Here is a 13,191-nt window from a genome sequence, read left to right on the forward strand (position 1 = left end):
TGGCAAATAAAACTCTTGAATCTTGAATTAAATAACTAAATATGGGTGCTATAAACATATGACGTAATTTTCTGTGGAATTACACAAGTGTAGAGACGGGGGGGTACTCTCAACTGTATAAAAATATTACAGTTATATTTACAACCAGCTGAAAGTGGTTCACACAATTTTAACAAGCATAATTAACAATATAACATTCAGTTGTACTGTTAAATTGTGTTTATACAGCTATACAGCTCACACATTTAGAGCCAGTAGATGTGAATGTCCTCCTTTTTTCTAGTGTAAAGTGGTATCGCCTAGTAGACTAGCAGAGACAGCCAGATATCTTGACAAACTAGCATTCGTTGGCTAGCTAGCTTCAGCTAGGAGTTAAAATAACACACCGATTAAAAGATAAAATAAACATCTAACTACACTCGATCTGACGTTTATAACAAGGGTTTGTGTCTCCGTGTAAAACAGGATGTCAACTCCAGCAAGACGACGTTTAATGAGAGATTTTAAACGGTAAGAAAACAACAGAGAACAAGCTAACGGCTAGCTTGTTAGCTCTAGCTAACGGCTAGCTCGTTAGCTTATCCTCACATGCATTCTGAATAGAGAACTAGTTAGCTATTGCTAATGGCTAGCAAGCTAACAGCTAGCTTGTTAGCTTAGCCTCAACGGCAGTCTGAGGTAACCTTACACCATGAAATAATAATACTAATACACACATATATATATATATATATATAAACACTGGAGGACTATAATTGTGTTTTTGTCTTTTGATGATACTGGCAGGCAAATTTATTTTTATTTTTTTTACATTTTTTTTTAAATTTCAAAATGACAGTATATTCTATTATTATATCCATAGTAACAGAAAACATTAAACACATTTACATACAAAAGAAGCATAGCGAAAACATAAACAAAGAGCTGTGTCAAACATAAAAGGACAACAGAAATGAAACAAAACCAACATATAATAACAAAAAAACACAATAAAAATAATAAATAGATAATAATAAAAAAGACCAGGCGAGAGTATGACAATCATTTCACTTAAAAACGTTAAAGATATTGCATACATTCATTGTTTTCATTACTTTTTTGTTATGTGAGGAAGAAATTGTTGACAGATATAATTCCATGTCTTTCATAAATACAAATAAATTATAAATATTATTACTATTATCATAATAATAATAATAACTAAAATAAAATTGTATTAATACTACTAAAAATTTAATTCTCTCCATTATTCCTGTTGCCCTTAAGTAATTAATTAGAAGATTGTGTACTTTCTTAGAAATTGTTGATAGATATAGATCCATTTCTTTCATAAATACAAAGAAATTAGGCTTTTTGTTGGTAAATTTACACTTGTGAATGTGGAACTTCGCGAGAATTAAAATTAAATTAATAATAAAAAAATGCATTCCTGTCTTTGTCACTGTAATCATAGCAACCAAATATAATATTTCTATAGTACAGTGCAAAATCTGAGAAAATGTTAACAAGTATAAAATTATTGACATCTTTCCACAATTCACATGTAAATTTACAGGAGCAGAATAAATGAGAGCAAGTTTCAGGATGACAATTTACATCTATGTCACTCTTTAACTTCTGTAAGAAATGTTTCACTGGATGGAATCTTAGGATCATTTGCAGGCTAATTTTAGTGTGTTGTTAACATGTTAATGAGTGGTTTTGACAGGTAATTATTAAGTTACGGGTAACCAGCGTTGGCCAGGCAGCCAGGAGGAGTAATAATACATGTTGATGTTGTGAAACTGATGGTTCATTGGCCAGATGGCCCCTCACAGGCAGATAGAAACCTTTGGATAGAGATGTACAATGTCCCAATACGAGCTCCTCTTCCAGGGCCCTGATAGATCACTATCTAAGCCTGGAGGATAAAGCAACCATCTGCCATGCAAGACACTAAAAACCTGAAGACACTCAACTATGGCACATGGTTTCTTATCTACAGTATGTTCCAACTAAACAGTGCTGATGGTCACAGACACAGAGGCCAAGACTTGATCCTGGTTGGCCCACTGTTTAAATCAATCACCACAGTATCTTTTTGTGTGTGACTTAATGGACTAAACTTTAATCAACATTAGATTCTAGATTCAAGCCCATTATTGTCATTGTGTAGTACAATAAAATTAGATTGTGACAATCCCATAGGTGCTAATGAAACGATAATACAATAAAAAAGAGATAATGCAATAAAAATATATAAAAGATAATACAATATAAAATATAAAAATACAATATGTATATTGATGAGATGACAGTTTTGCCAGATTATTGCACAAAGTGTGTGGCAGATAATTATATAATTATTGCACAGAGTGATCAGCATATGTTATTGCACATATCTGTAACAGTAGATTTACAGTATTAATATTAGTAATGATACAGTATATATATTAATGGACTAAACTTTAATAAACATTAATTAGTAATGTGGCTGTAATGGCCAAACAGGTAAAGGAATTGCTCATTTTCACTCAGGTAGGACACTGCACTGCATACAACTCTATTTTTTCCAGTTTACAATACTACCACAGTGTGATTTATATCAGTATATTAGCAAAAACAAACACTCCAGATAAATAAGTAGCATTATAATGTGTTGATATACCACCCAGCTGTAAATCCAGGTGCCGTGTTTGCCATTGGGAAATCTGTGAACTCTGCCCTCCTTCAGCATACAATTTAGAGATACAACTTAGGGCTCCTGTTTTCCTATTCAGCAGAGCCTTGATTTGTACATAACAGTAATATTAACCAAACCTGTGATCGCCGATTACTGATTGGGAACATACATATGTAAATTGATTGTAATGTATGATGTTGTAGTATGGGGTATTATGGTACTGTATATAACCAGGGTATACTGTATGTGTTTAGTAGTAATGACTTTGTCTAATATCACCTGTGTTTTGTGACACCACTGTGCTTTTACTTTATTTGTTAGCTTGCAAGAGGATCCTCCAGCTGGAGTTAGTGGGGCCCCATCAGAAAACAATATCATGGTATGGAACGCTGTCATTTTTGGGTAAGTTGATTTGTTAAAAAATTATGACAGACATTTGAGTAATCAATTGTTTTTCTAGAAATAGTCACTGCAGGTTTTTGGACATAAAATGTGTGATACAGCTGTAGTTTATGTCAGCAGGTTTTGTGAGTATTTTAAGTAATTTGTAAGTGATTATCGACAACCTGTTTTGTCACCTCTCTTCTAGACCGGAGGGAACACCTTTTGAAGATGGTAAGTCCTCTTCTAAGCTTCTTTACATTCAAATAATTTGTCTTTCGACCCTGCTGTGACATTAATCTAGCACATATTCATGAGCTTTGTACATTGGAAGTTAGATGATATCAATTGGTATAGTTAGGAGTAGATTTTAAATGGTGCCTTGGAAGTCTATCAGGTGAGATTCTGTTTTTAGGGCTGCAACTAACGATTATTTTCACTGTTAATTAATCTGTCGATTATTTTTTCCATTCACCGTTTAGTTGTTTGATCTATAAAATTACAGAAAATGGTGAAAAATGTCGATCATTGTTTCCCAGAGCCCGAGATGACGTCCTAAAATGTCTTGTTCTGTCCACAACTCAAAGATATTCAGTTTACTGTCACAGAGGAGTAAAGAAACCAGAAAATATTCACATTTAAGAAGCTGGAATTAAGCGATTAATTTAATATTTGACATCTAATTGCCTAAATTTCCTTCGGGATCAATAAAGTATCTAATTGATTAATCTCTGCAGCTCTATTTGTTTTACAAGTAAATTACAAACTACTGATCAGGTCTCCTAGATGGATCAGATGGAGTGTTTTTGAAGAAGTTTAGATGCTTTAACCATTAACTTACTGCACTGGACTTTGTCAAATTGTCCTACAAAACCAACACTAGCTGTCCAGGAAGGCAAACCTTTCACTTGGAGTTAATTCCTTACAGTTCTTTGGAGCTTTTGTTGATCTTTTATTTTACAACAATAATCAGTTTCTGATCACTTACGTGGCAGCTGAGTTACAAAAATGATTTAGTCTTGCTTTTGTGTGTCATATCCAACATCACCAATACAACCAGTCAGACTCTGAGAAATGGATACATGCATTTTGTAGTTTACTAGATTACTGTAATGCACTGTTTTTAGTTTATGTATCTAAATTCATATTATGCCATTACTTCTTCCTTCCAGGAACCTTCAAACTTACCATTGAATTCACAGAGGAATATCCAAATAAACCTCCAACAGTGCGATTTGTCTCCAAAATGTTTCATCCAAATGGTATGTACCCAATATATTGCACTAACAATTTAAATTGCAGCAATTCAAAGTTGTAACATTAATCCTTTAATCCTTTAATCTGTATGCTCTTTTGCAGTGTATGCAGACGGCAGCATATGCTTAGATATACTTCAGAATCGTTGGAGTCCAACATATGATGTCTCTTCAATCTTAACTTCAATACAGGTAATCTAACATTCCTTTATGCAGATAAACTAGGGCTGTCAAAGTTAACGTGATAATAACGCGTTAACGCAAATTAGTTGTAAAGCCAATCATTTCTTTTTAACACATTAATGCAACTTGTTGTTGCACACCCATGTCATACTAGCTTATCGCGAAAGCCCACGAGTCACAGACTTGCCCACTTTATGATAATCAAATGCAGTTTGGGGCAAGTCATAGTCAAGTCAGCACACTGACACACTGACAGCTGTTGTTGCCTGTTGGGCTTCAGTTTGCCATGTTATGATTTGAGCATATTTTTATGCTAAATGTAGTACCTGTGAGGGTTTCTGGACAATATCTGTCATTGTTTTGTGTTGTTAATTTCTCCAATAATAAATATATACATATATTTGAATAAAGCAGCATATTTGTCAACTCCCATGTTGATAAGAGTATTAATTACTTGACAAATCTCCCTTTACATTTTGAACCAATAAGAAAGTGAGATTGATCACGATTAATCATAGACAATCCTGCGATTAATCGCAATTAAATATTTTTAATCGATTGACAGCTCTAGTTTATGCATGTGATGACTGTCTGTTATGTCATAAAGCTTTATTTAAAAGTTCACCCGCTGACATTCTCTGTTGTATATTTATAGTCTTTACTGGACGAGCCAAACCCAAACAGTCCAGCCAACAGCCAAGCAGCCCAGCTGTACCAGGAAAACAAGCGGGAGTACGAGAAGAGGGTTTCTGCTATTGTTGAACAGAGTTGGCGTGACTGTTGACGCCTGTTACCGTTCGTGTATGAACAGTGTCCGGCCCAGAATCAAGAAAACACCGATCAAGCAAAACAACCGATCTCACAGAATTAAAACACACCTTAAAAAAAAAAAAATCCTTCTCAGTATATTTGTCCCATCACTGTTGCTAAGTTTGTATGCTGTTGTGTTGTGGCATTCACTCCTGCCGAATGCTATTGTTGGGCAATAGCGTATGTTTGTTAAAAGTTAATGTACCTTGTTATATCTGGGTTACTTGCCTCATGCCCCCAACTCTTTTCTTTAAAAAAAAAAAAAAAAGGCAATAGCCAGTCTCTCAGTTGTCACTACCTGTTTATTTATAAATGAAGTAAACTGGTTGGATAACATAGTGACAGTTAATTAGATGTGCTTGCTGTGTGGTTTGCTGTGTAGATACCGACCGGTCATATTTACAAGAAAACAAAGCCGCTCGTGGGTGTTATTCCTTCTGTTTCAGTGGCATCGCTCCTTTTTGTTTCTTTCTGTCTTTTGAAAGCCTTTCAGAGGGATTGAACATTAACCTGGCGTGGCCATCCATCCCTCTAACAAGTTGTCAACTCAACAGATGCCTTTGGGGGTCGTTTTTCTCTCAACTGTTGTTGTAAAGCCATGCCTTTGATTTTAAAAACATTCTAGATATTGGTGAATATATATACGTATATATGTCCCTCTCCGACAGAGAAACAAGACATTTGAACTTCGAGTTTCATAATGCTGACATTTCAAGTCTGTGAGAACATTTCTATGCTATTTTACAATCTTACATATCAGCCGACATAATAGGCTGATAAAACTGTTTAAAACAGGATGGTGTCTGTTTTCAGATTATAAAACTTTGCACTGGTAACCCATGTAACAAACTGTACATTTTCTTGTAAATAAAATAAATATACATCAGTTGTCTGTCGCTTTTTTTTTAACTCACTCAGGTACGAAAATATCCATCTGATGGTTATCAGTTTTAATTTATTCAGTCGTTACAGCTGTGAAAACAAGCAGACAAGTTAACTGCACTCACAACACATCTGACATTTAACAAAGATCACAGCGTACAGTTTCCATGTGGAGATTTTTCTGATTATGGATGCGGCTTGTATTTGTAGACCTCCAGGTGTTAAAAGAGAAGACGACATTGCTGGTAGAGAGATGGAGATGTGTCACTACAGTGAGACTGATATGAGCACCTAGCTACAGTAAGATGTTGATGCCTCTCTAGGTATGCACCGATACCGGGCTGATACAGACTCAAATAGCTGGATCAGATATCGGTGACAATGGGGCCGATCCTGTTTAAGTTTTGATCAATTTTTTGCTGCATTAAAAAGGTTTACACCTGGATTGTAATTCCTGTTAATTTTGAGGCTTTTTTACCAAGTTGTTGATTTATTATTTTAATATTAAATAATTCAGTAATCATCTATGTATTTATCTGTTACATTTTGTTTTACAAAGTTAAGAAAGCAATGTTCAAGTCAAGCCTAATTTTGACTTAAACATAAAATAATGATCCCAGTCACTTCCACTCAGCGAGGCATACAGATTATTAATTAAACACTTGTATCGGATCGGTACTGAAAAAGTTGGATCGGTGCATCCCTATTTCTCTCATGAGTCCACAGTGTTCACAAACAAGCAGTGAAAAGCTGCATATTCTGCCAGGTTCCTCATTAAATACCCACGAAACAAAAAGTGGATTTTAATAACAAAAACCTTAGTCATTTTCTTTTAAATCATAAAATAACTAACATCATCAGGACATGATAGCACAAAGTACCGAACACAAGCTTTTTGTGCAAAAGTGAAACAAATATGAGACGTGGAATGGCAGGAGACCAAATAAAGAGACACTTATTCTAAAGCTCCGGCTAAAGCTAAAGTACATGTCATGGCAAAGGAATGCAGAAACCACAGGTGATCCCTGAAGGATTATCTTTTATTAATGTGTGTAAGTTTGTCACATACAAGTATAAACAGCAGTTACACTTGAATGTGATTTGTACCGAAGTCCAAGCGGATGTCCGATGATTTTTTTTAAATTTTGCTCTGCATGCAAATCAGTGAGTGGCCTGAGGTTTCACCAGCTCGTATCGTCCCACCTGTCCCTCCATTAGAAGCTGACCAATGAGCTGATCTTTGTGTACTTTGCGACTGACAACGAGGAACCGTTGCCGCCCCTGTCCGTACGACTTGCTTCGTAGGCCGTATTTCTGAGATATCTGGTGGATCTGCTTGCGTTCATCGTTGGTGAGGTCCGTGGAGAAGCGGAGGTCATCCTGACGGTCTGAACCGGCATAGGTACGAATGATATCCTCAATGTCACGCTTGCTGAGCTGGTTTGCACTTTTGTCCGATTCCATACCCAACCCTTCCCTGGAGAACTGCTCCTTCACTCTGATTGGTTCTGCGATGCCTTCCCCATCTCGCCCCAGACCGCCTCCTTTCCAGCCCATCTTGCGGAGCAGCTGGTTTCCGATGTTGTCTTCCTTTATCTCCTGCCTCGTGGCCTCCTCGCCAGAGCGAGCCAGGATCTGGGATCGGGATATGGCGTCACAGTGACCCTCCTTTCTTAGGTTGGATTTGACCACAGCCTGCGTCTGCCTCAACGTGGCTAAGGCCTCCTTTGCTGCAATATGCTTCACTATTTTCTTGGGCCCGATTCCTGCTGCTACATACTGTCCTTCCAGGTAAACCTCACACCTCCAGCGATGATCAGGCAGGACCGTGAACTTGTAATCGGCCGACACTTTATTAAACTGAGCGGTGTCATTGATGATGCAAATTGCATTGTCAGAGTTTTCCAGGATGACCAACTCGCTCAGATGCTTCTTTTTGACGACCGGTTGTCCGAAGCGTCCAGAAGGATCTGATTGATTATTTCCTCTGGAGTATTGTGATATTTGTTGTTGGTGGTGTTGTTGTTCGTGGTGTTGCTGCTGCTGCTGTTGTTGCTGCTGCTCTTGCTGTCGTTGCGCCTGGTTCATGCGAAGTTTCCTCACTGCGTCTTCAGCCGCTGAATGCTTCGAGCTCTTTTTGGTACCTGTTGACTGCGCCACCAGCTCACCCTGCAGGAAAACACTGCACAGCCAAGCGCTGTTGTTGGGGAGCAGGTCGAACTTATAGTCTATCTTCATGCGATTAAAAGCCGCAGAATTGTTGAGTATGCAGATGGCGTCGTGAGCATTGTCCATAACCACAAACTCTGTCCAGTGCTTCCTGTTGTCCGGCTCGTATTGGCCCTTGGAGCTGGGTGTCGGTTTATCCTCTGGGTTTCGAAGTGCAGGTAGAAAGCCCGGGGTCGGGCTGTGCATCTGGCACACAACTATGTCAGTGACTACCGAGTGTCTGTATTTGCGCTGCACCACACGAACCTCGACTGCTTTCAGGAAGAGTTTTACAGCCTGCTCAGAGGCCCGGTCCCTCGCTCCATTTTTACTACCAGAGTATCCGGTAGCAAGATACACACCCTGACATCTCAGCTCACAGGCGTAACCGTCGGTCGGTACTTTCCGGTTCTTCGGTAGGTCAGCCTGAGGAATGTCTTTCAAGTTGACATAAATATACTCGGGATTAGTCTTGCAGGCCTGAATGCTGCGGCTCAACATGAAATTATAGTTTGGTGATTCACTTCCAGTCATGAACATAGGGTCCCGAAAAGCAACAGCCAATGCAGACGCTACATTGGAAACCAGCCTTTGCTTCTCATCTAATGTTGGCTGAGATATATGAATAGGCTGCGATGAGGAGCCCGACTGAGAAGTGGTGGGACTGCTCCTGCCCGGGCTGTTGTAGACTCTGCTGAAAGGCCTGCTTGATGACGGCCGCTCCTGATGACCGAACCCCAAACCCTGACGTCCCGAATCCCATCCTCCTGATCTGCTCCCTCCCCCGTATCCATTGTATCTGTGGGGCTGAGCATAGGAATCACTTCGAGAAGAGTGGGCGTCAAACTTGGCTGAGTAGTCCTGCTGTGTTTTTGACATGAAGTTTGAAGTGGACCCACGTCCTCCATACCCCAACCCACTTGTACTATCTGAACCAATCTCTCTGTCTCGGTCTCTATCTCTCTGGGAACCCCAAGAGTCAGAACTGTACGCTGGCACTCTGTCAAAAGCAGGCCTCAGGGAGGAGGAGCCCTGCACTCTGCTGGCGCCGCCGTAGGAAGAGTGCTCAGAGTCCCACTGTCTCGCACCGTACGACTCAGTCTTCCTGCGCTCCTTATCGTTCTCCTTCTCATCAGCGCCGGCTCCTCCGCTGCTTCCACCACTAACAAAGTGTACAGGCTCAAATCGAGGTCTGGAACCAAATTTTGAAACAGGCATTTTCCTCATGGGCTCGTCTCCTGCAACAACATGACACAGGTAAACGGTTAGAAAACCAGAAATTTTATGTCTAATTTTTGACTTGAATCCGCCTTTTGCTCAATTAAAAGGGACTGTTTGTAAGAATCAGAAATTGGTTGTAACATCGACACCTGTGGCCGCTAAGTCAACGAAAGTCAGCGCCCTGTTGCTCGTGCTCGCCCGTGTGCACGCGCTACCTGAATGTGAGCGAGCATCCGTCAAAACAGTGAGGCGACACATGTCAGCTAAAACCACAATATCACTCTATATTTCACCTGCTACGGTCTCCTCCGCGTACTCCGACCGCGGCCAACACTATTTTAAAAGACGGGCTTCACTAGATATAACTTTACGGTTTCGGTGCTTCCGTGTTTGTGCTGTCTGAGTCTGAACAGCGCGCATGGGACACCGACCCGGATTGATTTATACGTGTAAGAAATTATAAACAGTCCCTTTAAGAACTTTTCTAATAGTAGTTATAAAGGTGTGATATTAAATATAGTTGAGCATAAATCGATATAAAGATGTAACAGTGAAACACAAACAGTAGATAACACAGATAAACACGTACTACACAACTTTAGATCAACACTCACTGCCATCAGAAGAAGTAGGTCTCTTTTTTGCTTCAGAACTAGGACTTGGGTCAAAGGAGGGCATTTCGCCAGTGTCAGTCCCTTCTGCCATCACCAGCACAGTCCAGATCAAATCCAGGCCATACCTGTTATTGAGTAAGACATTTACATGAATGGATGAAATATAGAAACATCACCACACACAGAGAGTTAATACTCCAAGCTGTAGAGGCTCAAAACATTCCCTTGAAAACACACACACCTCCTGCCAGCAGCATAGATAGATATAGATAGTAACTTTATTGATCCCGAGGGAAATTCAAGTTTCCAGCATCACAGTTCCATAGTGCAAAACATGATAGTAAAAAGGCAGTAAAAAAGTTAGTAGTGCAAAGTACAAAAAATATACTAGATATAAAACTACAAGGAGATGAAGAAAACTGTTAAAACTGAATATAGTGCAGGGTAACAGCTGTGATACAGGACTATTAAAAAGTGCAGAAGAGACTGTTAAAAATGAGTATAGTGCAGGGTAACTTCAGTAGCTTAGTCTATGAAAGTGCACTGTGTGCTTTATTATCTGTCCTGTACTAACTGAAACACAAACAATGTGCCTGGACTAAACAGTATATTGCACAACTAGAAAATGAATAAATGGTGTTAAAGGAGAGATCAAAACAGCAGCATTTCGTACCAACCTGTTGTTGAGGCCAAAAGACGTGAATTAGACATTCACATGAATGGATGAAATATAGAAACATCACCACACATACTGAGTTAATACTCCATGCTGCCTGTAGAGGCTCAACACATCCTCTTGATAAACACACACACCTCCTCTCAGCAGCATGCAATAACTGAAACACACACAATGTGCCTGGACTAAACATCATACTGCACAACTAGAAAACGAGTATATGGTGTTAAAGAAGAGATCAAACAGCTGCAACACAAGGCTTGACAGAGTGACGCAGTAGGCCGACAGCATCCATCTCTCACAAGCAAACATGTCTCCAAAAGAAACGACATTAAATCAACAATGACATGTGCAACTAGTGAGCTGTGGTGTTCCTACCTTCAGGTGCAGCCTCTGGTCCAGTTTACACCTCTACCCTGCAGCTGAGTGAGAGATGTGTGTATGATCAGATGGTTATTATGATCAGCTAGCCTCTTCCAGCTAGCTCTGATACAGGCAACCCGTGGTGACTGCTAGCTGTAGCCAGCTAGCTGCTGCTAGCCGCTAGCTCACCTAGCTCCACTTCTCCTGCTTTTATAGTTTCATATCAGACTCAGCTCGTCTTTAAAGGAAACAGACATGTATCCTTTAAGTGTACTGGAGGTTTAGACGCTCCTCCTGAGAGCCACAGACAGCCACAGACAGCCACAGACAGCAGGGTTAGCAGTTAGCCTGCTAGCAGGAAGCCTCCATCTTCTCCAGATACAAAAACATGGCGTCTGTCACACCGCACCGGCCCACAATGCTTTGCGGCCGCACAGTTCAAGCACAGCGGGCTGCTGTACCTCTACGTCACTCTACGTCACTCTACGTCACTCATGTGTTTACTAACTGAACTATATACAAAATACATGTGAATTGTGGAGAGATGTCGATAATTGTATATTATTATATTATATTATATATTTTGCACTGTACTATATAAATATTATATATGGTTGCTATGGTTACAGTGACAAAGACAGTAATGCATTTTTTTTCTTATTAATTTAATTTTAATTTTAATTTTTAAGTTCCACATTCACAAGTGTAAATTTACCCCAAAAAAAAAAAAAAAATTTCTTTGTATTTATGAAAGAAATGGATCTATATCTGTCAACAATTTCTTCCTCACAAAACAAAAAAGAAATGAAAACAATGAATGTATGCAATATCTTTAATGTTTTTAAGTGAAATTATTGTCATACTCTCGTGTGGTCTCTTTTTTTTAATTTATTTTATGTTGGTTTTGTTTCATTTCTGTTGTCGTTTTATCCTTTCCAGCTCTTTGTTTATGTTTTCGCTATGCTTCTTCTTTATGTAAATGTTTTTAATGGCTTTCTGCTGTTACTATGTATACTGTAATTTTGAAAAAAAGAAAAAAGAACTATACAAAACACATTTTATAGCAGAAATATGTTAAATATTATTGATCAGTAAAGATACTGTATATTATTTTTTGTAATTAGTATTTTATTGTTTTTTTATATGAACATTGTCACATTTTGGTCCACAAAGCAAACTCCTATATGCAAAACAATATTAACATAAAATAATTAAAAATAATAGATAAAAAAAAAAAATGAATAAATTTAAAAAATAATATCTATCTGGCGAAACTGTCATCTCATCAATATACATATTGTATTTTTATATTTATATTGTATTATCTTTTATATTTTATATCTTTTTTTAATCTTTTTTAGCACCTATGGGATTGTCACAATCTAATTTTGTTGTACTACACAATGACAATAAAGGGCTTAAATCTTGAATCTTGAATCTATCTACAAAATCCTAGTATTCAAATAAAATGCAAAAATAAATAAATAATTAAAATAAAAGAGACAAATCAAATACATATTCCTACTTAAAATACTGTATGTTAATCACTGCAGAGTTTCACTGAAGCTGAGTGCAACATGACACAAAAGCAGTACAGTTACAGTATTAAGAATGTTTGTCTACACCAGGGGTCAGCAACCTGCGGCTCCGGAGCCACATGCGTCTCTTTAGCTCCTCTCCAGTGGCTCCCTGTGGATTTTTAAAAATGGAAATGAATAACTGTTTTTTGTTTACACTTTCATTTTTATTTATCATTGTTGTAGGTCTATGGTACGACGGTACAACGGAGTATTAGGACCACATTGAGGAAAAAAAAAAAATCGGAGGTTTCGAGAATAAAGTCATAGGTTTATGAGGAAAAAAAATTGTAATATTATGAGAAAAAAAGTCAGAAGTTTATGAGAAAAAAGTCGTAGTATTATGAGAAAAAAGTCG

General features: G+C 38.3%; 3 protein-coding genes across 4 annotated transcripts in view; 2 read left to right on the forward strand and 1 right to left on the reverse strand.

Moving 5' to 3' along the window:
- pttg1 (PTTG1 regulator of sister chromatid separation, securin) overlaps nt 1-13,191 on the forward strand; it is a 324,950-nt gene that overhangs the window by 284,760 nt on the left and 26,999 nt on the right. The window lies entirely within an intron of this gene.
- Nucleotides 289-6,178, forward strand: LOC141775711 (ubiquitin-conjugating enzyme E2 A). The gene is made up of 6 exons (XM_074649318.1): nt 289-510; nt 2,984-3,064; nt 3,252-3,277; nt 4,216-4,305; nt 4,403-4,491; nt 5,138-6,178. Exons 1-6 carry the CDS (start codon nt 467-469, stop codon nt 5,264-5,266), a joined length of 459 nt encoding a protein of 152 aa, XP_074505419.1. The 5' UTR covers nt 289-466; the 3' UTR covers nt 5,267-6,178.
- Nucleotides 6,230-11,678, reverse strand: nkrf (NFKB repressing factor). 2 transcript variants are annotated; one of them, XM_074649316.1, is made up of 4 exons: nt 11,446-11,676; nt 11,272-11,315; nt 10,218-10,342; nt 6,230-9,620 (listed from the first exon to the last, which is right to left on the reverse strand). In XM_074649316.1, exons 3-4 carry the CDS (start codon nt 10,306-10,308, stop codon nt 7,336-7,338), a joined length of 2,376 nt encoding a protein of 791 aa, XP_074505417.1. In that variant the 5' UTR covers nt 10,309-10,342; nt 11,272-11,315; nt 11,446-11,676; the 3' UTR covers nt 6,230-7,335. The 2 variants fall into 2 exon arrangements, with proteins under 2 accessions (XP_074505417.1, XP_074505416.1); XM_074649315.1 differs by having other exon boundaries at nt 11,272-11,678.

This window comes from Sebastes fasciatus, chromosome 10 (genome assembly GCF_043250625.1).
Source record: "Sebastes fasciatus isolate fSebFas1 chromosome 10, fSebFas1.pri, whole genome shotgun sequence".
NCBI classification, from domain to species: Eukaryota; Metazoa; Chordata; class Actinopteri; order Perciformes; family Sebastidae; genus Sebastes; species Sebastes fasciatus.